This window comes from Myxine glutinosa, unplaced genomic scaffold (genome assembly GCF_964187855.1).
Source record: "Myxine glutinosa unplaced genomic scaffold, kmMyxGlut1.1 SCAFFOLD_808, whole genome shotgun sequence".
Lineage (NCBI taxonomy): Eukaryota > Metazoa > Chordata > Myxini > Myxiniformes > Myxinidae > Myxine > Myxine glutinosa.
This window is the reverse complement of record NW_027616903.1, coordinates 35001-57853: the sequence shown is the minus strand read 5'-3', so window position 1 is coordinate 57853 and position 22853 is coordinate 35001. Positions and strand designations below refer to the sequence as shown.

At 51.1% G+C, this 22853-nt stretch overlaps 1 protein-coding gene across 1 annotated transcript in view; it reads left to right on the top strand.

The window, feature by feature from the left end:
* Positions 1-14311: 14311 nt before the first annotated feature.
* LOC144889103 (uncharacterized) overlaps positions 14312-22853 on the top strand; it is a 31446-nt gene continuing 22904 nt past the window's right edge. The window contains exons 1-2 of the mRNA XM_078768983.1: positions 14312-14563; positions 16081-16223. Coding sequence (XP_078625109.1) covers positions 14330-14563; positions 16081-16223 — 377 coding nt within the window. The 5' untranslated portion in view covers positions 14312-14329. The remainder of the gene's footprint in view (positions 14564-16080; positions 16224-22853) is intronic.

Genomic DNA, 22853 nt, shown 5'->3' with positions numbered 1-22853 from the left:
GTGTGTGTTTTTACTTCTGTTTGTTTATTTTCGTGTGTGTTTCTTTGTGTGTGTGTGTGTGTGTTTCTTTATGTGTGTGTTTATTTTTGTGTTTTTATTTCTGCGTGTATCTGTGTTTATTTCTGCGTGTTTGTGTGTATGTGTTTATTTCTGTGTTTCTTTGTGTGTGTGTGTGTGTGTGTGTGTATGTATTTGTGTGTTTCTTTATGTGTGTGTGTGTTTATTTCTGTGTGTTTCTTTGTGTGTGTGTTTATTTGTTTGTGTTTATTTCTTTGGGTGCGTGTTTATTTCTGTGTTATTTTATTTGTGTGTGTGTGGCACAAAGACAATACATGACAGAATACATATGCACATAATATTGTTTCGCGATGCGATCAAAGATCCCTGCCACAGATCTTCCGATGTCCATGTTCCCTACTGTTGTTGCACTTCCCTCTCTCTCCCCCCTCTTATCTCCCGTTCCCTTTATTATATGTTATGTGTGTTAGCTCCAAAATGAGCCTCGACTTGGTATGCAAAAAAAAAAAAAAAAAAAAGTTTGAGGACGCTGAAGGATGGGTGGAATGCTGGAGAGTTTAGGGAATGAATGAAACAGGCACTGTAAGAGATGGAATTTTTTTTTGGAATGAATAGATTTGGTGAGCAAATCGAAAGCATCCTTTTATAGAAGAAAAAGAAAAAGGTGTTATAGAATATGACAGAATACAGTTCTTCAGGGGACAGATTAGACATTTTTTAACAACGTGATCACGTGATCACAAACAACGTGGTCGAAGAACGAACGAACAAATAAGAACAACGAATAAACAAATAAGACCAGAGAAGGAAATATTATTATTATTATTTTTTTTAGGAGATTTTAAAACAAGGAAGTATGGGGTGAAAAGACCGGGAAAACCAGAGACCAGAAAGCAATTGCAGCACGATCGAAGAACCTCTGAGACAAGAACAAAGCCTCAAGCCAAGGTCGGACACGGTAGCCTACTATACTACACTAGGCCTCAGAATACGCGATACGAAAGACCGACGATTCTGTACACAGGTATGAAAAACCAACACCAAGAATACTATTAAAGACACCCCAATAGGTACATACACTGAGAGAAAGATACAGTTTTGACAAAAACACAATTGTGAAAAGTTACTTAACTTCGAAAGCGTGCCGCATGGACAGCTTTGAAGAGACGACTTCTTTCCTGGAAGCTTTGTGTAATTGATTGTAAATATACCCCCTTTGTGTAATGTAATGATTCGTGTAAATACCTCCATTCGTTGTTGTAAGATCAAAGGTCGTCCCCTAGTTAGTCCATCGCACCACGTAGCAAATCATAGGACGTCTCCATAGTTATATCATTATTCTGTGTTTCAGTTAAGGCCATGTGTCCAATAGTCGATCTTACATTGCACCAAATCAAATAAGATAGAGCCCCTTTTCCATAGCGTTTGCCTCCATTACCAACTGCATTCGCCTACATCTCCAACAGCATTCGCCGCCATTGCCCATGTGCTCCAACTCGGAGAAGAAGGGCGTGGCCCGCCCATCGTCATCAAGAGGTGGAGCCAAGAAGCCCTTACGACCAACCAGGAATCGGTGGGCATGGCTTGGTAGGGCGTGGCTATATAACCCGTCACGGGAAGCCCCCACCGCCAGATGAGTGAGGGAGCACGCATTGAGAGCGCATGAGGCAGAGTTTTTGAGGGAGGTGCGCTGGACAAGTTCTGTGGAGTGAGGTACGAGAGAGAGAGACGACGCTGCTTCAACCAGCCCCTGCGCGCACGCAGCTTTGACGCGCTGCCGCGAAGCAACGCCGCCGTGTGAACCAGAGTGCGGGGAGTCGGCGGCCGCTCACCTCCAGCCCTGCCGTTTGCATGGACCTGAACCTCATCCTTCCAGCCCTGTGGTCCCACCTTCTCATCCCTCCAGGCAATCCTACCTGCAATTCCCCATTCGTGTGAGTCTGTTTGTGTTGTCCTGTCCCTGGGGTTTAAGTAAGCCTGTCTAAGTTAAGCTTGCTCTGTGTCTATCTTCACTGTATATTACTTTTATTCCTTGCTTCCTTTGGTTTGTGTAAATAATTAATAAATCTTTGTTCTTTCTTTACCTTTGGCTTTTTCATTCTCGTCCGATCGTCCTTGTCTTTTACCCATTGATATACGTGGCACGATTTGGCCAACGCTCAGGATCGGGTTAGTCTTTGCTAACGGCTCGAACTTCGGGTTGCTAAAACCGCTCGGCAACTAGTCCATCTAAAACCGTGGTTCGAGCGGGAGTCCCTCCCCTGCTTCGTGGTCAGGAGTGGCACTCAGGTCCTTGGGACTTTTCATTGACCAATTACCCTGGCTGCTCCCGACCGGAAGGAGCGTTGTGATTTCCAGGACTCACGTCGGTCAGTTACAGACAAGGGGCTAACCCCTCCTTGATAAGGGAAAGGCCGACGTCTGAGATCCGTAACAATTGGTGTCGGGGAGTGAAATTTGGACCCGAAGTGCGCTTAACACACTCAAAATTACGAGCGGCCGAAAATTTTTATTCAACATCCAAATTAAAATCGTGCCATGGATGATCAAGGCGACCGGATGCCGGTAGGGGAGCTAGAGGAGGGTTTAGAGTCAACCCAGGACCCCAGGGAGGAGGTGGGAGTAATGGAGGAGGAGTGCAATACGCATTCGGTAGCGGGGATTTCAGGTGCACAAGATGGCGCCTCGCACGTGGTGGCCGCGGTAGCCGAGCCCGCTCTACCAGCAGGCTTTGACATGCAGCAGTTCATGGCACGGTTCATTGAATATATGGCGGAATCGAAGTGTGACAACGAAAAAAGAAGTAGGGAATTGAAAGAAATAAGGGACGAGGTAAGGGGGAGTAGGTGTGAATTGACCGAAAGAATGGGAAGACAAATTGAAGGATTGGAAAGCAGAATGAGGGACGAAGCGAGGAGTACCAGGGAACGGTTGGGCAACCAAATTGGGGGATTAGAAAATCAAATCGGGGAATTGAGAAATGACATGGGAAATCAAATCGGGGGGCTAGAAGCCAAATTTGAGGGGTTAGACAATAAATTTGAGGGGTTAGACAATAAATTTGAGGGGTTAGACAATAAATTTGAGGATTTGACAACGGGATGAAAGGGGTGAAGAATGGGTTGACGGGGTTAGAAGACAAGATGGAAGGCAAATTGAGGGAAATAGGGGAGCAATCCGCCCGGGAAATTAAACAAATGGGGAATCAGATAGAGGAGGTAAAAATCAGGTTGGAAGGTAAATTGGATGCCCAGAGGAATGATTTGGAACAGATGAGGGCGGCATATACCAAAGAGATGGGAGAGATGGGGGAGGAGATAAGGCGTGGAGCGGGCGAAGAGGTCGCGGGGGTACGCGAGGAGGTAAAGCGGGGTGAGGAGCGCATGGAGAAAGAGGTGAGGATTAGTACGGCTAGGTTACAGGGGGGCATAGAAGACCTGACGCGGGGAGTCGAGCTGCTGACGGTGGGACAAAAGGAGTTAGGGGAGCAGGTGGAAAAGAACACGGCGGTAATAGGAGGGTTGAAAGTGACCCAGAAGGAAATAAAAAAAGAACTGATAGCGACAAAGAAGGAATGTCAGATGGTACATGAAGGGTTGACAAAGAGGTTGGACGAGGTGACAGAAGCAATGGAGACAAAAGAACGGGAAGTAAGAACGCACATAGAGACGACCAAGGTGGCCTTAGAGGAAGAAATTGAGGGGGCGCACCGGGAAATAAAAGAGGTGAGACAAAAATTAGAGGAAGTGGAAGAGGGGGTAAGTGAAATTAAGAAGAGACGGAGGGAGACTAAGAGGGAGATAAAGGAGGAGGTGATGGAATTGGTGCAAGGTCTGTGCTCAAATCGTGATGATGTGCTTACTGACCAAATAAAGAGTTTGCAGGTGGCGGAGGAGGAGCGAAGACGAGGTGCCGAGGTGAGTGGCGATATGCTCGGGAATGTATGTGTGAGGGGAGATTCAGTGAGCTTGGGTGTTGGTTTAGACCCGGGCGTTCGTGAGAGGCCGCTGGTGAGGTGTGCGACAGGTGCAGAGTGTGTGGAAAGAGGAGGTGTGCGACAGGTGCAGAGTGTGTGGAAAGAGGAGGTGTGCAAGGAGGTCCGACTATGGGGAGTGCGAGGGGTATTGGTGAACAAGGGTGTATGGGTAGTGAGTGGGTAGCGGGTTGCGGAGGGGCGACCCAGGCATCGACACCAACAGGGGTAGTGTTTAGAGGGACGGGGGATGCACGGGAGCCCCCCAGGAATAGTGTACTGTGGGGGCCCGAACGGTTCGGCCCCGCGCTGACCCCACAAGGAGTGACGCACGGGGTCCGGCCTTCAGGCGCCCACAAGGTCCCACTCGCGCCATATGACGGCAAGAGTGATCTGAGGGCGTACCTGGCGCAGTTCGAATACGTGTGTAGAGGCAACGGTTGGAATCCAGACGAAGGTGGAGTACACCTTGTGGGGGCACTGCACGGCGCGGCGGCAGAGGTGCTGACAGCTTTACCACCGGGTGCTCTCATCATGCCAGCTCTCCGCGCAGCCTTAATTAATCGTTTTGGTATTGAACAGCAGAGCGAGCTTGTAAAAGCTCAGCTTGCTCAGCGCAAACGCAAGCCCCAGGAGACCATCGGGGAACTTGCCCATGACATTCGCCGCGCAGTGGGAATCGCACACGCGGACATGGCAGCGAGTTCCCAGGAAAGCCTGGTGCTGGATCACTTTATCCAGGCTCTTCCGGATCTGGAGCTCCGACAACAGCTCGCCATGTGGCGCCCGCAGACCATGAGCCAGGCGGCCGATGCTGCAGCCCGCAGCGAGGCCCCTGGCATGGGGAGGCGAGCGCCACGCAGTGGCGGTGCGTCAGGTAAGGCCCGTGATGGGTGGCGGCCCCACTAGGGGGCCCGCCCCCGAACGGGGCCCTGACCTGGAGAGCATGGTCCGGAGGCTGGTGGACCGGCACCTGGCGGGATCTGGACCATGGCAGGCGGCCCCGGTGGTGGCACCCGGTGGGCCACGGCAGAGTACACCAATTCGAACATTTAGGGGGGGAAATTTGGAAATTCCGGAGGCAAGCACCTTACCAGGTGAGGTGCTATAATTGTGCTCGGCTGGGTCACCGTGCATGGGAGTGTCGAGCTCCGCGCCGGGACGCTCCCCAACAGCCGATGCCCTCAACTCCGCCCCATATCGATCGGCCTAGCCGACCTCAGACACCCCCCCCACCAGAGCCCAGGAAACTAGAACGTGCCGGGCATGCAGGGCAGTGTTCGGCAGTAGGGGATGGAGAAGAGCCCTCATTGACGTGAGAGGTCATTCATTGTGGCCAAATTGGTACTGGTAGTTTGACAATTCGGTGCAAAATTGCCGGCGTGGGGGTAGACGCCGTTGTGGACACGGGAGCCAGCGCCACGATCATCAGCCCCGTGATCCTTAATTCGAGTGCAGACGGCTGGGGTAAAATCCAGCGTCTGGAAAATCATGGTTTGCAGCTGGCTACCGGGGTAACGGCCCCGATCATAGGGCGTGGTTTTGTGACCCTCAAGTTGGGATCGGTAAAGAGAGAGATAGAGGTTTGGGTGGCGGAGGTGTGCGACCCGTGCTTAATAGGGTTGGATTTGTTGACTGCCAGCGGTTGTAAAATCGACTTGTGCCGGGGGATCCTGCAGGTGGGAGTGGAAGAGCTACCATTGGAGGGGGTGAGCATGGCCGAAAGAGTGGAGCTGGAGGCTCCTGAGGCCGTGACCATCCCTCCGGGGGCCGAGGCCATAGTGCCGGCCCAATGGTCAGCTCGCCCAACATGGCAGGAGTCCTGTGGCGTGGTCGAACCGGTGGCAGCGCGATCCATACCTGGTTTAATCATGGGCCGCACCCTTGTAAAAATGGACGGGCCGGTGGTGGCTGTCCGAGTAATTAATATAAGCACGGAACCACGCACTATAGTACGGGGCACGAAGGTAGCTGGCTGCACCCCAGTTAGAGAAGTCGCGTTAGTGAGGGGCGAGAACGTCCAGCCAAGCCGGCCCCAGGGGGAGCCTTCAATAAATACTAGGAATTGGCCCGATCCCATTTGCGACATGGTAAATCGAAGTAGCGTAGAGTTGGGAGGTACGCAGAGGGAGACCTTACACAAACTGATTGGATTCCATTTGGATCTCTTCTCCTTATCCTCCGAGGATATTGGACGTACGGGCCTGGTGAAACGTCAGATCCACACCGGTGAGGCCCGGCCTATTCGTCAGCCCACCTGATGGCTCCCTTGGAGCAAGAGGGCGGAAGCCGACGAGCAGGTAGAAAAGATGCTCGATGCAGGTATCATCGAGCCCTCGGGAAGTCCCTGGATGTCACCTGTTGTGCTGGTTAAAAAGAAAGATGGGACCACGTGGTTCTGCGTGGACTATCGCCAGCTAAACAACGTGACACTCAAGGACTCATATCCCCTGCCAAGGATTGATGACACCCTCGATGCCGTTGCGGGCTCAAATTGGTTCTCAACTTTGGACCTCAAGAGTGGGTATTGGCAGGTGGAGATGGATAGGGCAGGGAAGGAGAAAACGGCATTTTCCACAGGTAAGGGGCTGTATCAGTTCACTGTGATGCCGTTTGGTTTGTGTAACGCCCCCGCCACCTTTGAGCGATTAATGGAACATGTACGAGGTGGCATGCCATGGCAATCATGCCTGGTATACCTGGATGACGTCCTAGTACATGCCAAGACATTCCCCCAGGCTATAGCTAATTTGGACCAGGTGTTTGGGTGCCTCAGACAGGCAGGGTTGAAGCTGAGTCCGAGTAAGTGCACCTTGTTTACTAGAGAGGTGGCCTATCTAGGTCACGTTATCGGTCACGAAGGGGTAAAAACAGACCGAGGCAAAATTACAGCGGTAGAGGAGTGGCCCGCACCACGTACCATCAAGGAGGTGCAGGGATTTTTGGGACTCTGCTCCTACTACCGGCGCTTTGTGGCGAAATTTGCGGAGTTGGCCCGGCCCCTCCACCGGCTTACGGAGAAGGGGACGCGATTTAATTGGACAAGGGAGTGCCAAGAGGCCTTCCTAAAATTGAAGGGGTGTTTGACCTCTGCACCCATTCTAGCTTACCCCACTAGTGACGGGACATTTACCCTGGTACACGGATGCAAGCCAGGAAGGATTGGGCGCAGTTTTGTCTCAGACACAGGAGGGCGTGGAGAGAGTGATTGCTTATTATAGTCGGGCCTTAAGTAGGCCCGAACGAAATTATTGCATCACCCGCAAGGAACTATTGGCTATGCTGGCTGCCATGAACCATTTACACCCGTACCTGTACGGGCGGAAATTTTTGTTTCAAACTAACCATTCCTCCTTGCAATGGCTCCTTCGGTTCAAGGAACCAGAGGGCCAAATTGCAAGGTGGTTGGAAAAGTTGCAGCAGTACGATTTTAATGTGACCCATAGGGCCGGGAAGGCCCATGGTAATGCCGACGCACTCTCCCGGCGTCCTTGTTTGGGGGAAAACTGTAACTTTTGTGTGAGACATGAGGAGAGGGAGCAATTGGGCGATTCTGCCCGGATCCTCGTTGTCCGGGCAACCCGGGTGAAAGGGCCAATTTTACCACTAACTGCAGATGAAGAATTCGGAACTTTGGCGTGGATCACGGCCCAGCAGGAGGATCCCGTCCTGGGACCGGTGTACAATTGGGTTCGATTGGGACAAAGACCTAAGGGGGAAGAGGTTACCCCCCCTCGGGGCGCAAACCAAGGCATATTGGGCTCAGTGGCAGACCCTGGAATTGAAAGGCAACATCTTATATCGCACGTGGGTGGAAGTTCCCTCTGAGAGAACTTCCTGGCTGGTGATAGTCCCTGACAAATTTAAGAACGTCATATTACAACAGGTGCATGGTACCCACTCCGGCGGCCATTTGGGCAGGACAAAGACAACATCTCGGGTCCGCCGGAGGTTCTATTGGGTAAATATGGGGCGCGACATACAGGATTGGTGTCGGAGATGCGATGTCTGTGCTGCCAAAAAGGGACCAGCACGGAGGATGAGGGCCCCCATTCAATTACACCAGGTGGGGGCCCCCCTTGAGCAGGTGGCTATGGATATTCTAGGACCGCTGCCCTGCACCCGCCAAGGTAATAAGTATATCCTCGTTGTAATGGACTATTTCACCAAGTGGCCAGAGGCCTACGCCCTCCCCAACCAAGAAGCCGGGGTGGTAGCACAGGCCTTCGTGGAAGGATTTGTATGTCGGCATGGGATTCCACAGGAGCTGCACACTGATCACGTGATCAGGGTCGAAATTTTGAAAGCCAATTACTAAAAGATGTGTGCAGACTCCTGTCAATTCGGAAAACACGAACAACGCCCTTGCGGCCACAATCTGACGGGATGGTGGAAAGATTCAATCGAACATTGATACAACAACTAGCATTGTTCACCACCACCCGTCAGGATGACTGGGACGAACATCCCCCATACTTGTTGATGGCCTACCGAACCAGCCAGCACGGGGCCACCACATGCAGTCCAGCGTTGCTTATGTATGGGCGGGAGTTGCGGGCTCCCGCCGACTTGCTATGCGGTCCCGTGGCAGAGACCACAGATATCCCGCCGAGGGAGGGTTACGCACGTCACCTGGAGGAAGGCATGGAGCGGGTCCATGCCTTCGCCCGCTGCCAGCTCCACCTGGCAGGGGCCAAGATGATGCGCAGGTACGACCACCGGAGCCAGGGGAGCCAGTACGCTCCGGGGATGAAGATTTGGTTCTTCAATCCCCGGAGGTGGAAGGGTAGGTACCCCAAACTCACCTCCCTCTGGCAAGGCCCGGGGGTCGTCCTGTCGCAAGTCTGTGACGTGGTCGTTAAGATCAAAATGGGGCCACGAGCCCTCCCTCGGATCGTCCATGCCGACCGGATAAGACCTTATGCCGGTGAGCAGGCGCCATCGTGGATCGCCTCGGCTCTAGATGCCGAGGCAGGACCCAGTACCTCTTGCGAAGGGGGCTCATAGTGTCAGAGGACTGGGGGGTGATCGTGGGAGATGCCCGATGTGGTGGGATGGCAACTCTGCCATCCCTCACAACCCGGCACATGAGCATTAGTTATGGGGTTTTGGCAGTGTAAGCTCGCCGAGGGAGGGTTTGGATAAATCTGTAGGGATCTAGAGAAATGACATTAGGTAACTGTAGGGTTAAGTAGCGACATGATACCTGTAGTAGGGGACGTAGCAGATTAGTGGATTATAACGACGAGGGAGCACAATAATATAAGGGGCGACTGGGAAGCGCGAGTTTTAGAAGGGCACCAGGTAGTTTAGATGATGCAGTTGTGCATGCTGGTGAGAGTATTGAAATGAGGAATTGAGGGGCAATGCTCGGGAAAGATGTGTGTATGAGCGTGGGAGAATTTGGGTGCCTGAGGCGATGGTTTGGAGAATTGGGAGTCTATGGAGCAGTGTATTGTGAAAAGTGTGAGGTGATTGTGAGTTGTATTGAGCGGGAAAGTGTATGGAGTAGTGTATGAGTGAATAATTGTGATTGTGCATTGTATTGAATGGAATGAAGAAGCCTGGGAGGAAGGAGGGTGCAGGAAGCACCAGGTGTGTGAGCACAGGTGTGCAAGTGAGTGAACAGGTGTATGGAGAATGGTTGAATGAATGGTCTGGAGTAAATGGAGTATGGAATGGATGGTGTGGAGTGAGTATGGTGGAAAATGTGGAGTGGAGTGGTTGGTGCGAAGGGAGTGTATGGGGAGGATGGACCCCTATCACGAATACCCAGGGAGGGTAGTTTAAGAGTTAGGTAGAGGGTATAGGTAAATTGTGGTTGGATATTGGCATCTGTGGTGCGTGTGGAAGAATGGTGTTTGGATGGGTGCATTAGTGACGTGGAAATGGCTGGGTGTGTGGCCTGTTAGTGTGTGTGGTTGGTTGGACACTCCGCCACTGTGAGGATGTTGGCCAGGTGAGGCCGCAGGTGGGCTCTGGGAGCCGGTAGAGTTGTTGTGGATGGGGCCCCAGGATCCAGAGGATGGACCCGGGTAGCCCAGTGCCAGAGAGGGCAACGAGGGGGTAAGTGCCAGGGAGGGCCTTCCCCAGTTAGATAGGTTAGGTAAAGGAGCAGATAAGCTCAGAGGCAACTGCAGTGGCGGAGGTGTGCAGGTGAGTAGACCGGCTGGGAGAGCCACACGACTCAGTCCCGAAATTGTGCAAAGGCACAGGGAGTTGAATCCGGGGAGTGAGACCCCAATTTGATGAGCACCACAGTTTGGTCAATGGGAATTGGTTTTTAGAACTGCATAGAGTAAGATAGCCAATGGATTGGTAAGGAAAGACCCCGGGTAGTGTAAAGTGTGTTAAAGTCATTTAGAAGGAAGATAGGATTGAAATCTCCTCGCACCATCTGCATCCACTCACCTGAGGTGACGACAGAACTCCACACCGTGCCATGTGTTGTTGTTTTATTTTTGTGCAAATGTTTTGGAAAGGTGAGACGCATCATGACGTGGGTGTGACATTGTGCTTGATGTTCCATCTCTCCCTCCTTAAGAGGGATTGATGATGAATTGGTGATGGCAAATTTAGACATTGGGATTGTAACGAATTTGGAATTAGGGGAGATATGTGGAAGACGTGACGGTAGTGACGAATTTGTAAATGTGTAGGTTTTGTAAATATGGGGTAAGGGGCAAGGGTAGTGTAGGTAACAGGGGGGGGGGGGGGGGGGGGCAACCTTAGGGATGAACTTTCTCAGCTCGCTCCCATGCGCACCTCACCTTGCATTACCTTTATTGATGTGTACCCTTGTGACCTTACCCCTCGCTAGCTCTGCTTTGTCTTCCTTCCCCACCTATGAACCGTGCTCTCTGGGCACTGAGGGGGAGCATGCGGGAGCCCGCCATTGTGTGCCCGAAGTCCCGCTGCTAGCTGCCTGCATCGATGCACCACTTTATGGACCACGTTGTTGTGGCCGAGCACCACCATATGGACCACAGTCTGTGGCCGAGCACCACATTTATGGACCACCCATAGTCGGCCCCTGTTGGCCATAAATAAAAATGGACACGTTTATGTGCTTTTTTTTTGTTTATTATGGCAAATAGGCCGCAAGCAAGAACACGAAGAAAGACAACATCTCGAAGAGACATCGGACCAGCAGAGCAGGAGCGGAAACCAGCAGAGCAGTGACAAGACCAACAGTTGTTTTATTATTATGCAATGTAGCACTGGATGGTGCGTGACTGTGCTCTTGATTGGTGCTTTGGTGTTTATTGGTGCTGGTGCGTCGATGCAGTGCATGCTCTATCCTCCCTCCCACAGGAATTTTATCTTTGTGTCTCCCAAAAGTCGGTGGTGAGGGCGATCGGTGCATCGGGCGCCGGGTGCGCGAGCATGGTGGCGTTAGCCAAGGCGAGCTTCGCGCCCGTGAACGCCGTGTCCATCTGCTCGGTCCAGGTAACGTCGCCTTTGCCCGGCTTACCTCGGAGAGCTTCGTGCAGGGGGCGCAGGAGCTGGGCGATACGGGGCAGGAACCGATGGTAAAAGTTCACCATGTCCAGGAACTCCTGCAGCCCTCTGATCGTGCGGGGGCGCGGAAACCCCTTCACCGCCTCCACCTTGGCCGGCAGGGGGACGGCTCCGTGCCTGGTGACACGGTGCCCCAGAAAATCGATTACGGCGATGCCGAACCGGCACTTTGCGGGGTTCACAATCAGGCCATGCTGGCCCAGGCGTTCGAAGAGCGTGCGGAGGTGGCGTAGGTGCTCTTCGCGGGACGCGCTGGCGATGAGGATATCGTCCAGGTAGATGTAGACAAAATCCAAGTCGCGCAGGATGCTGTCCATCAGTCGCTGGAACGCCTGAGCCGCATTCTTCAGACCGAAGGGCATCCACAGGAACTCGAAGAGTCCGAATGGCGTGATGACCGCCGTCTTCGGGACGTCCTCCGGCCTGACGGGGACCTGATGGTAGCCACGTATGAGGTCCACCTTTGAGAAGAAGGACATGCCCGCCAAACGGGCGGAAAAGTCCTGAATGTGGGGGACGGGGTAGCGGTCGGGGGTGGTGGCGTCATTGAGACGGTGATAGTCCCCGCACGGTCGCCATCCCCCGCCGGGCTTCAGCACGATGTGTAGCGGCGACGCCCAAGCACTCTCTGAGCGCCGAACGATGCCGAGTCGCTCCAGGGTAGCGAACGCCGCTTTTGCCACCGCCAGCTTCGTCGGCTCGAGGCGGCGTGCCCGGGCATAGACCGGTGGCCCGATGGTGGGGATGTGATGGGCCACCCCGTGCTTGACGGCCCCCGCCGAGAAGGTGGGCCGCGTGAGGGCCAGGAAGCCGGCGAGGAGGCGGGTGAATGCGTCCGCTGCCGGAAGCGTACAGATCAACGTGGCCGGAACCGAACCGTTTGGCAAGCCGCTTGGCAAGCCGCTCGTTGAGCTGCTCGACGAGCTGGGCAGCGCACAAGCGAGCGAGCTGAACGTCTCGGCCTGGACAAGACATCTGCGCTTTACGTCGACCAGGAGCCCATTAGCGCACAGGAAGTCCGCGCCAAGCAGTGCCATGGGCACATCGGCGGTGACGAACGTCCATCGGAAAACCTGCCCTCCGAACCGCAGAGAGAGGCAGCATTTTCCGTACGTACGGATGGGCGTCCCGTTCGCGGCAAGCAGCGCGGGGCCCCCGCCCGCGGCGTGCTTGTCTGACGTACCGGCGGGAACGACACTCACCTGCGCTCCCGTGTCGCACAGGTAACGGCGCCCGGATAAGGTGTCCGTTATGAACAGCAGGCTGCTCGAACGGCCGGCGCTCATCGCCACTATTGAGCGCTGGCCCGGGCGTTTCCCGACCTGTTGAAGGAGCATGGCGGATGACACTGCCGAGCCTCGTGGCCGAACTTGGTGTGGAACCTGCACCAGGTGGTGGAGCTGGAGGATTGCAGCTGGCTCCGCCAGGCCGGTGGAGTTGGCGGTTTTCCCCGCGGTGGCGGTTTTCGCCGTGGCGGTGGGCGGGGCGTGGCGGCGGTCACGAGGTGCGTATCAGCATGCTGCGTATGCTGTGTAAGCTGATGCTGTGGATCAGCATCATCAGCAGCATCAGCCTCGAGGTCCGTGACGGCCGCAAAGTACCTGTACGCCTCGGCTGCCAATGCTCGGGGTTCCGTTAGCACGGTCCCGACCAACGCGAGGCGAACCTGCGCTGGAAGTTGGCGACGGAAAAGCGCCTGGAATAGAGAACCGGGGGCTTCGTCGCCCAACAGTGACAGCATATGGTCCATTCGGACCGACGGGCGCGTGTCGCCGAGCTCGGGGAGATCCAGGAGGCGGTCGGCCCGTGCGTCGTCCGTGAGGCCGAACGTGGCTAGGAGTAGCCGCTTGAGTGCCTCGTACTTGTGGCCGTCCGGTGGGTGGCGAAGGACGGACACAACTCGAGCGGCCGTGCCGGGCCCGAGTGAGGCGACGACGTGGCAGTAGCGCGTGTCGTCGCCGGTGAGGCGCCGAAGCTGAAATTGGGCTTCGGCTTGGACGAACCAGACTTTGGCCTGGGCCTCCCAAAATTCGGGAAGTTTGATGAAGTTGGCCATGGCAATGGCGTCGTGTGTGGAAAGATCGCTCCGGCAGATCCAACGTCGAGGTCACCAGTAAAGCACGGCGTTACGCGCGCTGCTTGCGAGCAAGGAGGAAGCGGACAAGCGGTAACTTATAAGCGTCTTTATTTCAGGAGCTCACTGTAACACTAGCGCGCTCCGGGCTGCGCGCCCCGTGTATATCCTCAGGCCACGCCTCACCCCTCGGGCGTGGCCGCCGCCCACTTGGTGCGCGGAATGATGTCACCACGCCAGTGGGCTTTTGTGTCCGCCACATATATATATATATATATATATATATATATATATATATATATATATATATATATATATATATATATATATATATATATATATATATATATATTGTCTATAATTCACCAATAATACAACACACGATGAAAAGGTTGTTGTTGTGCGGCCTTGTGCCCATCATGTTTGTGTCACACCACAAATTTAAGATGATGGCCCGTCATACCTTACCAAGCACAGCGCAGTCTTCAAAGTGCGAGTTGAGAGCAAATGACGACATGCGGAATAAAAGAATGAGAAGCGAAAAATAAAAGTTTTGCAGCTGCTGAGAGTTAATCACAACTCGAGCTGATCATCCAAATTAATTTTCCCAATCTATCATTGACTTATTGACCCAAGTAGGACGCGTGGTGTGCATGTTGTGCTGCCGGTGGTGCTCGGTTCATATAACCACATAGTACACGCGCACACATAATACGAGCAGCGATCGCTTCCCGGATGTTGTGATGTCCGTGCACGTGACGCCTCGCGGAATCCAGCGTGGCCTTATGGCGGCGCATGATCAGTCCACACCCGAGTCCGCGGCTGCTTCTGGGTCTGAAACCTATTCTGGCTTCGAATCCGAGTCGCTTGGTGGTTCCTTTGATTCGTCCCCTGAGCAAGAGTGCACGGAGGCAGCGCTCAGTGTCGACGGCAGCCAAGCATCGGCACCGGAGGACAAACAGGCCGTCAGTGTCGGGGTGAGAATGTTTGTTTGTGTTGATGACGCTGGTTTCGTTTATCGACTCTTACAACTTAGTTTTTTATATTTTGTTAACAACAGAAGAACAAGAGTAGACGACGGGAAAATGAGGCACCGGAAACAGGAATCGATGCATTTCAATCGCCGACATGAAGTGCAATGATAATTTTAGATTTAATAAAGGAACGAATTCGGACAACAATCGTAAGTTACGAGCTGCTCTTTTGATAGGTATGCAAGCAGGTGCTCACTGACGTGGGATCGGCGGTGATGTCCGGTTGGCACGGGCGAGCTGCCGGCGGTCACGTCCGGTTGGCACGGGCGAGCTGCCGGCGGTCACGTCCGGTTGGCACGGGCGAGCTGCCGGCGGTCACGTCCGGTTGGCACGGGCGAGCTGCCGGCGGTCACGTCCGGTTGGCACGGGCGAGCTGCCTGCGGTCACGTCCGGTTGGCACGGGCGTAGCTGCCTGCGGCCACGTCCGGTTGGCACGGGTGCGCTGCCGGCGGCCACGTCCGGTTGGCACGGGCGAGCTGCCGGCGCTCACGTCCGGTTGGCACGGGCGAGCTGCCGGCGCTCACGTCCGTCCGGTTGGCACGGGCGTAGCTGCCGGCGCTCACGTCCGTCCGGTTGGCACGGGCGTAGCTGCCGGCGGTCACGTCCGGTTGGCACGGGCGTAGCTGCCGGAGGTCACGTCCGGTTGGCACGGGCGAGCTGCCGGCGGTCACGTCCGGTTGGAGCGGGCGTAGCTGCCGGCGGTCACGTCCGGTTGGAGCGGGCGTAGCTGCCGGCGGTCACGTTCGGTTGGAGCGGGCGTAGCTGCCGGCGGTCACGTCCGGTTGGAGCGGGCGTAGCTGCCGGCGGTCACGTTCGGTTGGAGCGGGCGTAGCTGCCGGCGGTCACGTCCGGTTGGAGCGGGCGTGCTGCCGGCAGTCACGTCCGGTTGGCACGGGCGTAGCTGCCGGCGGTCACGTCCGGTTGGAGCGGGCGTAGCTGCCGGCGGTCACGTCCGGTTGGAGCGGGCGTAGCTGCCGGCGGTCACGTCCGGTTGGAGCGGGCGTGCTGCCGGCGGTCACGTCCGGTTGGCATGGGCGAGCTGCCGGCGGTCACGTCTGGTTTGCAAGATAGTCACAGTGCTGCCGGCTGTGGCGTGTTGGCACTGGCACGTTGGTGGCATGTTGGCACGTTAGCGTTGCTGGCGGTGGCGTGTTGTTGGCACGGCACGCAGCCAGTGGCGGAATATTGTTGGCACGGGCACAGGCCCTGTGGCAGCATCCGGTCGGTACAGTGGCGTTGCCGGTTGCCACATCCGGTTTTCGCATCCGGTGGCGCTTTCCGGATGTCACCCGGGTGAGGATGAGGGTGGCGGACTGCGGTCACTAAAATGGAGAATAATTTTTATTTTTAGCAGAGCATGGGGAATATCCCGACTGTAGTAATATCAGTGCAAGAGGTCTTGCTAGGTACAGTACTTCACTACATATTTGGGGCTACATGGTATCTGTGCTTCTGTTCAGAACACTGGCATCTTGCTCGACCCCCAAGATGATGGTGCGTGTTCGAGTGGTGTGGAGATCAGCGTTTCGGATCCTGAGAAGCGCCTGGGCAGCAATGCAGTTAACATGCGAGAACTCTTTACCGTTTACCTAGTGGAGGCCAGGTAAACCTATGCCTATTCCCTTTGCACATTCCTTTTTATAAAAGCATATTTGGTTTGCCTCGACCTTTTGTGATTCGTTTTCATTTTAGTTTGTGAAAATGCATCTTTAATTATTTTGTGCACCGTTGCACATCAACTGCAATTCTTTTTGAGGTCATCTCATCTCGATTCTCGAAGAGATTAGTTTGTAAAATGGGTCTTCATGTCTGGTTGTCTCCATCCGTCTGTTAACTCCTTTGCTATTTGGTACTCCTCCTTTGGTGGTACTCCTTTGGTACTTTGGTACTCCTCCTTTGTCACCCAGCTGATTGTTTTGAAAATTGACACATGAATGTAAGACAGTCGTCCACACAATCGCTCTGACTTCGATTTTTCGATTTTGGATCGGGTGGCCTCCTCGGTGATCAGGCGGATAGCAGGGGAGTTCGCCTAAATCAGCAGAGGTCTGAACTACAACCTCAAGCGATGACTGTCAGCCCACTCGGGGATTTCTTTGTTATCCATACATTGAGAGTTAAAACTTTGGATTTTCTGAGGTGTTTTGGTCATTGAAATTCCTCGATAGGGCAAAAGAGCAGGTTAGTATGACATTATATGGGGGATGGAACAGAAGAGGCCATTTCCTCTGTGTCCTAAAAACGATAAGGGGTTTTCGACACCAGGCTCCGTATGTTGAGTATCTGAGTGTTAGTAAAAAAAAATAAAAAAAATCCGGGGATCCATTGGCCTCTACTTTTGGAGAGCATCTTGATGATCTCCAATTGTCCAATGACTAAAGCATGTCATTGCCGTTGACCGTTAATGTTGCAATTCTTTTCACATCCACCACCAAAGGTGGATGGAGATTGTTTTCACCCCTGTCTGTCTTTGTTTGTTTGTTTGTGAACAAGATATCTCAAAAAGTTGTGGGCGGATTCGGACGAAAATTTGCAGAGACGTAGCATATGTGACAAGGACGAAATGTTTAGATTTTGGTGAAGATTCGGATCCGGATTCTATAATTTTTAAAAGTGATTCTTCACCATTGAGAGATAGGGCCAAAAACGATACATAGCAGGATATCTCAAAAAGTTGTCGACGGATGATTTCGATTAAATGCGATTCTGTATTGTGATTTTCTGGTCTACTCTGGGATAGAAAATGTAAACTGTTCAGTGTTCACCTGGCGGAGGTATGCTCTCCACTGAGTGCCGTTCTAGTTGTTTTTTTAATTTCACAATCCATGTTTTAAAAAGTGGAACTTCCTTCTTGCTAAATAGCTTCACAACCTTTTAATTTAATCCCTAACTCAGCCGTGTGGTGTGTGGTGTGTGGTGTGTGGTGTGTGTGCATATATGTGCAGCGTCTGTCCTGTTGTGTTGTCTTGTCACTGAACTACTTTCTCAAACTTTTGTGAAATCGTACCAAACTTCTGGTATGCACATATCTCTCCCGTCGGTATGTCCTAAGCGTATTTGTTTTTGAAAAATTTTCCAATTATTATTATTTATTTTTTGGGGAATTTTTTTTTTTCAACTTCAATTGCTTATAAAATGTGATATCACGTATATTACAAATACATTTGGGCATTATGATTGTTTGAATTATGATTGGTGTAAACCATGACAAAACAGCAACTCAGGTACAGTCATTTATCTATATGTCTACATATCTGGACAGTGTCTGTTGTCACTGAACTACTCCCTGAAACTTTTGTTTCCGTGGTTGTGAGGTGATTTTAATAACGTGGTGGTGGTTTTGAATTGCGTGGTGGAGGTATTTTGAATTACGTGATGGTGAGGTGTTTTGAATTACTTGGTGGTGAGGTCTTTTTAATTATGTGGTGGTGAGGTCTTTTTAATTATGTGGTGGTGTGTTTTAAATTAGGTGGGGTGAGGTGTTTTAAATTGCGTGGTGGTGAGGTGTTTGGCATTACGTGGTGGTGAGGTGTTTTAAATTTGGTGGGGGTGAGGTGTTTTAAATTACGTGGGGGTGAGGTGTTTTAAATTACGTGGGGGTGAGGTGTTTTAAATTACGTGGGGGTGAGGTGTTTTAAATTACGTGGGGTGAGGTGTTTTAAATTGCGTGGTGGTGAGGCGTTTTGAATTACGTGGTGGTGAGGCGTTTTGAATTACGTGGTGGTGTGTTTTTAATTACGTGGTGGTGGTGTGTTTTGAATTACGTGGTGGTGAGGCGTTTTGAATTACGTGGTGGTGAGATGTTTTGAATTAGGAGGTGGTGGTGAGATGTTTTGAATTAGGTGGTGGTGAGATGTTTTGAATTACGTGGTGGTGAGATGTTTTGAATTACGTGGTGGTGAGATGTTTTGAATTACGTGGTGGTGAGATGTTTTGAATTACGTGGTGGTGAGATGTTTTGAATTACGTGGTGGTGAGATGTTTTGAATTACGTGGTGGTGAGATGTTTTGAATTACGTGGTGGTGAGATGTTTTGAATTACGTGGTGGTGAGATGTTTTGAATCACGTGGTGGTGAGGTGTAATCGTTCCAAACTTCCAGTCTGCACCTACCCCTCCCGTATGTTTGTGCTGAGGGGTTCTTTTTTGAATTCATATATATTTTTTCAACCTAAATTGCTTATAAAAATGTAATATCACAAACACTACAAATAGATTTGTGGAAAAAAATTGTTTGTATTATGATTTGTGTAAATCATGATAACACAGCAACTCAGGTACAGTCATTATCCTTAGCTAAAATAAACCCGTTCCTCAGTAACGACGCGTGGTGAGGCGAGCGCAGCGAGCCGAGCCAAGCTGGTGTATGTATATATATATATATATATATATATATATATATATATATAATATAATTGTTACGGATCTCCGACGTCGGCTCTCCCCTTATCAAGGGGGGATTAATCCCCTTGCCTTTTATCTGGCCGACGGGATCCGGGAGTCATGACGTCACTTCCGGACGACGTTAACTAGGGTTGTAAGCCGACTTCTTATTGCCTACTTATTAACGCCGTCCAGTAAGCAAGGAAATAACTCGCGCTCGAACCACGGATATTGATGGGATATGCCAAGCGGATAGCAATCCGCGATCCGAGCTGTTAACCAGTGACTAGACCCGATTATAGCGGTTCCGATCGTGCCACGTTTACCCAATGGAGAAAAGACTAGGACGATCGGATTAAGGAGAAACCAGAAAGAACAGGGCAATTTATTAACAAATGTACAAAGAAGAAGAGGAAACGAAAGAATGTACAAGAAAGAAAGAGGAAGGAAAAGTACACAGGGCAGTCTTAACTACAGTCTTAACTTATTCCCTGGACAAACGGGCCCGTCGCGCACACACACACTCACACGGGGATTGCAGATGGTAGGGTGGAAGGTCCGGCGATGGTGTCCAGGCTCCAGTCCGGCTCCGGTCCAGCAGACGAAACCCGGCAGGCAGCTCTTCCCGTAGCGTAACGCGGGCGGACAATTATAATGACGGGGGAAGGCTGGTATACTGGCGTACGTAATATGTGCACTACTCGCTCCAAGCGCCCCCTCTCCAATGTCCTGCATGCTGCAGTTCGTGGCAATGTGTGCTGTGCGCTGGCCCTTAGTACAGTGGGTTTCCACAGCGCGTCTCTTTGAAATACCAATGCCAGCGAGCCCTCTTTGATCAAGCGCATAGGTCCTTATACTCGCGAGTCCTCCGTAATCACGACACTCCTCTTGATCAAGCGCATGAGCTTCCTCTGTGCACAGTCGTCTCACCAAGCGCGATTCCTTGCAGTCCTCTCTGGTAAGTACTCACGAGGGCTTTGTGCGCTGGCTTTTATAAGTCAAGCCAGCGATCGCTCCGCAAGCCCCAACCACGCCCTGTCAGGCGATGTCACTCCAGCCCTGGTTGGCTGGTTTTGGCTTACCGGCCCTGCCCTGACGGCTGGGTGACGTGGCCACACCTCCTCCCTGGCGCTCCGCCTCCTTTTTCCGGGCTTCACCTCGTGGCTTATGGCGGCGTTGAGCGAGCTCACGGGCAGCGAAGCCTGCTGGCCAAGGAGCGTACCAAATTGGGAGGGGCCATGGGGCACAGACTGGAGAGCGCTTAATGGCGTCGCTTGGAGGGAGGCTGCAAAAATGGACGGAAGGGCCTACTCTTATTTGATTGACGCAAAGCAGAATCAACTATTGGAAAATGGCCTTATCTAACATATTAAGAAATAACTGATGTCCTATGGTGACCTACGTGTTGCTTGTGGCCTATCTATGGGGTGCTACCTTTAACCTTTAATGATATATTTATTTACAAGTGTGGGTTCTCAAAACCGCAACAATATATATACATATATATATATATATATATAATTGGAAGAAAGTAAATGAGTAGAGGACGTAGTTTCAAGACGGTCGATCTTTAATTTTCATACAAGCTTTCGACCAACAAGTCTTCTTCTTAGTCGACAAGAACAGCAGGCATGCATATAAAACAGGTATGTATGATGCCCATGGCGGTGCACTCAGTTTGAATGTGAAGTCCGTTGAATTGGAAATTATTCAATTTGAGTGTCAGCTCCAATAGGCGCTTAAGGTCTTGTAATAGTGCACCCCCTGTTGCACCATCATACGCCAACATTTTTTTTGGGAATGATAGAGGCTAAAATATATGCACAACCTCATCATGGCATTTTGGAAAAATCCTGGGTACGTTATTTCGATGACATCCAGTTTATCTGGTCAAAATCCCCCTCGTTGTCTCGCACAGTTCAAAAATGAATTGCATTTGATTCATCCAACCATCAAGTTTACATTAGACAGCTCATTCCATAGTTCACTTTCTAGACACATCACTCGCACTTCAAAACAACAGACTTGAAACAGAACTATACACCAAACCAACAGACACACACTCTGACCTTCTCCCTTCTTCATGTCACCCTAAACATACAATTGCAAGCAGAGACTTTCGTTAGGCTCCCGCGGAGCCCGCAGCTGCTGGGGGCCACACACAAATAAGGGCCTCCCACATCAGCTAAAGCATCTTTCTTTTTAAGTCCAGTTGTGCAACGTAGACTTTTCCAATAACACTATCCTGCATGCCTACCGGCTTCCAATCACTTCACTGATGGGTTTAATCAAAGACATTATGTTGCACTTCACAACCATATATATGGCATATCTATCTGTAAATCTCAATTCTCAACGAGGATGAAAAATAGTGAAACACGTGAAAACCGGACCTTTTGTGGCAGAGTTGTTGTGGTTGTTGTTGTTTATGTGCTCCCTCCGTGTCTGTCACGCTTTATTCTAAAATCTTAAATGGTTCCTGCCACCATACATTAAACATCTTCTTCATCCAATTCAGAAAGATAGACGGACTTTTAATATAGAATCCTGTATCTTTATGTTAAACAGACTTTTTTTTTCTTCCAAGTATAATGAATCGATCATTTCTTCTTGCTTCCATACTTTTTCCAGTAACATCCCTACATCCTTTTTCGTTTTATAAAATGTTTTTATTATTTGTTAAATAGCTTTCCAACGACCTCAAAGTAAATGGAATGAAATTTACTATTAATTACTTACTCGATTTTACGTCATTTCCTCCATCTTGCGGAAGTACCTTTAGGACGCGAGTCAGCGTTATCTTCTTTCTTAACACACTCAACATTAGGCTCACATAAGCTATCCTGGCAATAATGAATAGTGATATGCAAAGAAACCGAGATGCGAGGCATCGAGTCTTGAGCAGCAAAAAGAAAAGAAAAAGCAAGAGGTGTCGATGGTTGAAGAAACAAGATCGAGAGGGTGTCTTGAGAAATTTCTGATGAAATCACCCAGAGCTCAGCACAACACATTTGATTCAACGTCACAGCTCTAGCGCCAGCAGCAAGATAGGAATTCTCGGGACATGGATGAAGACGCAACACTTTCAATGGAAGAGCAGATGCCTTGACAGGCAGAGAAATAAATCAGTTGGAGGTGAGCAGTCTGGATTTTGGCGAAAATTTTGCTGACTTCAGAGTGGCCTCAAGTGCTGGATCAGCTGACAATTTCTGCCATTGTCAAGTTCGGTCCAAAGCATGTGAAAGTGCATGATTTTCCAAAAAACTATGCGAATAGGAGATTCTCAGCTGAAAATTATTATAGAAAGCTCAAAAATGGTGAACGAATCGAGCGCACACATGGCTAATATATTATATAGCCGCCGATGCTGTGAACCGCTTCCTTTGTAAGCTTTTTGGAAATGTCGCCATTCATCTCATCCGTGATGGTCTTTCGGCATGGAAAGATTTGTCAAAAATATTGTTCCGACATGAAACCTCACCACACCACACAGCTTGCATGCAGAAGTGGAAGGAAATGGATGCAAGGTTAAAAGCCTGAAAGACTCTCGATGATAAGCTTCAGAGTTTGATAGACCTGGAGAAAAAAACATTGGAGAAACGTCCTTGAGCGTTTGATTGCGATTGTTCATTTTTAGCTGAGAAATTTGGCATTCCTTGGGTCATCGAAAGGCCTCTAGGAGCCTGACAATGGTAATTTTCTTGGGCAGTTGAAGTTAATGGCTCTATTTGACCCTGTCATGCAGGAGCATATTCGAAGATCATCAACCGGGGAAGTACGAGATAACTATCTGAGTGCCGATATTCAGAACTAGCTCCTCGGATTATTAGCCAACAAAATCAGAAGTGAAA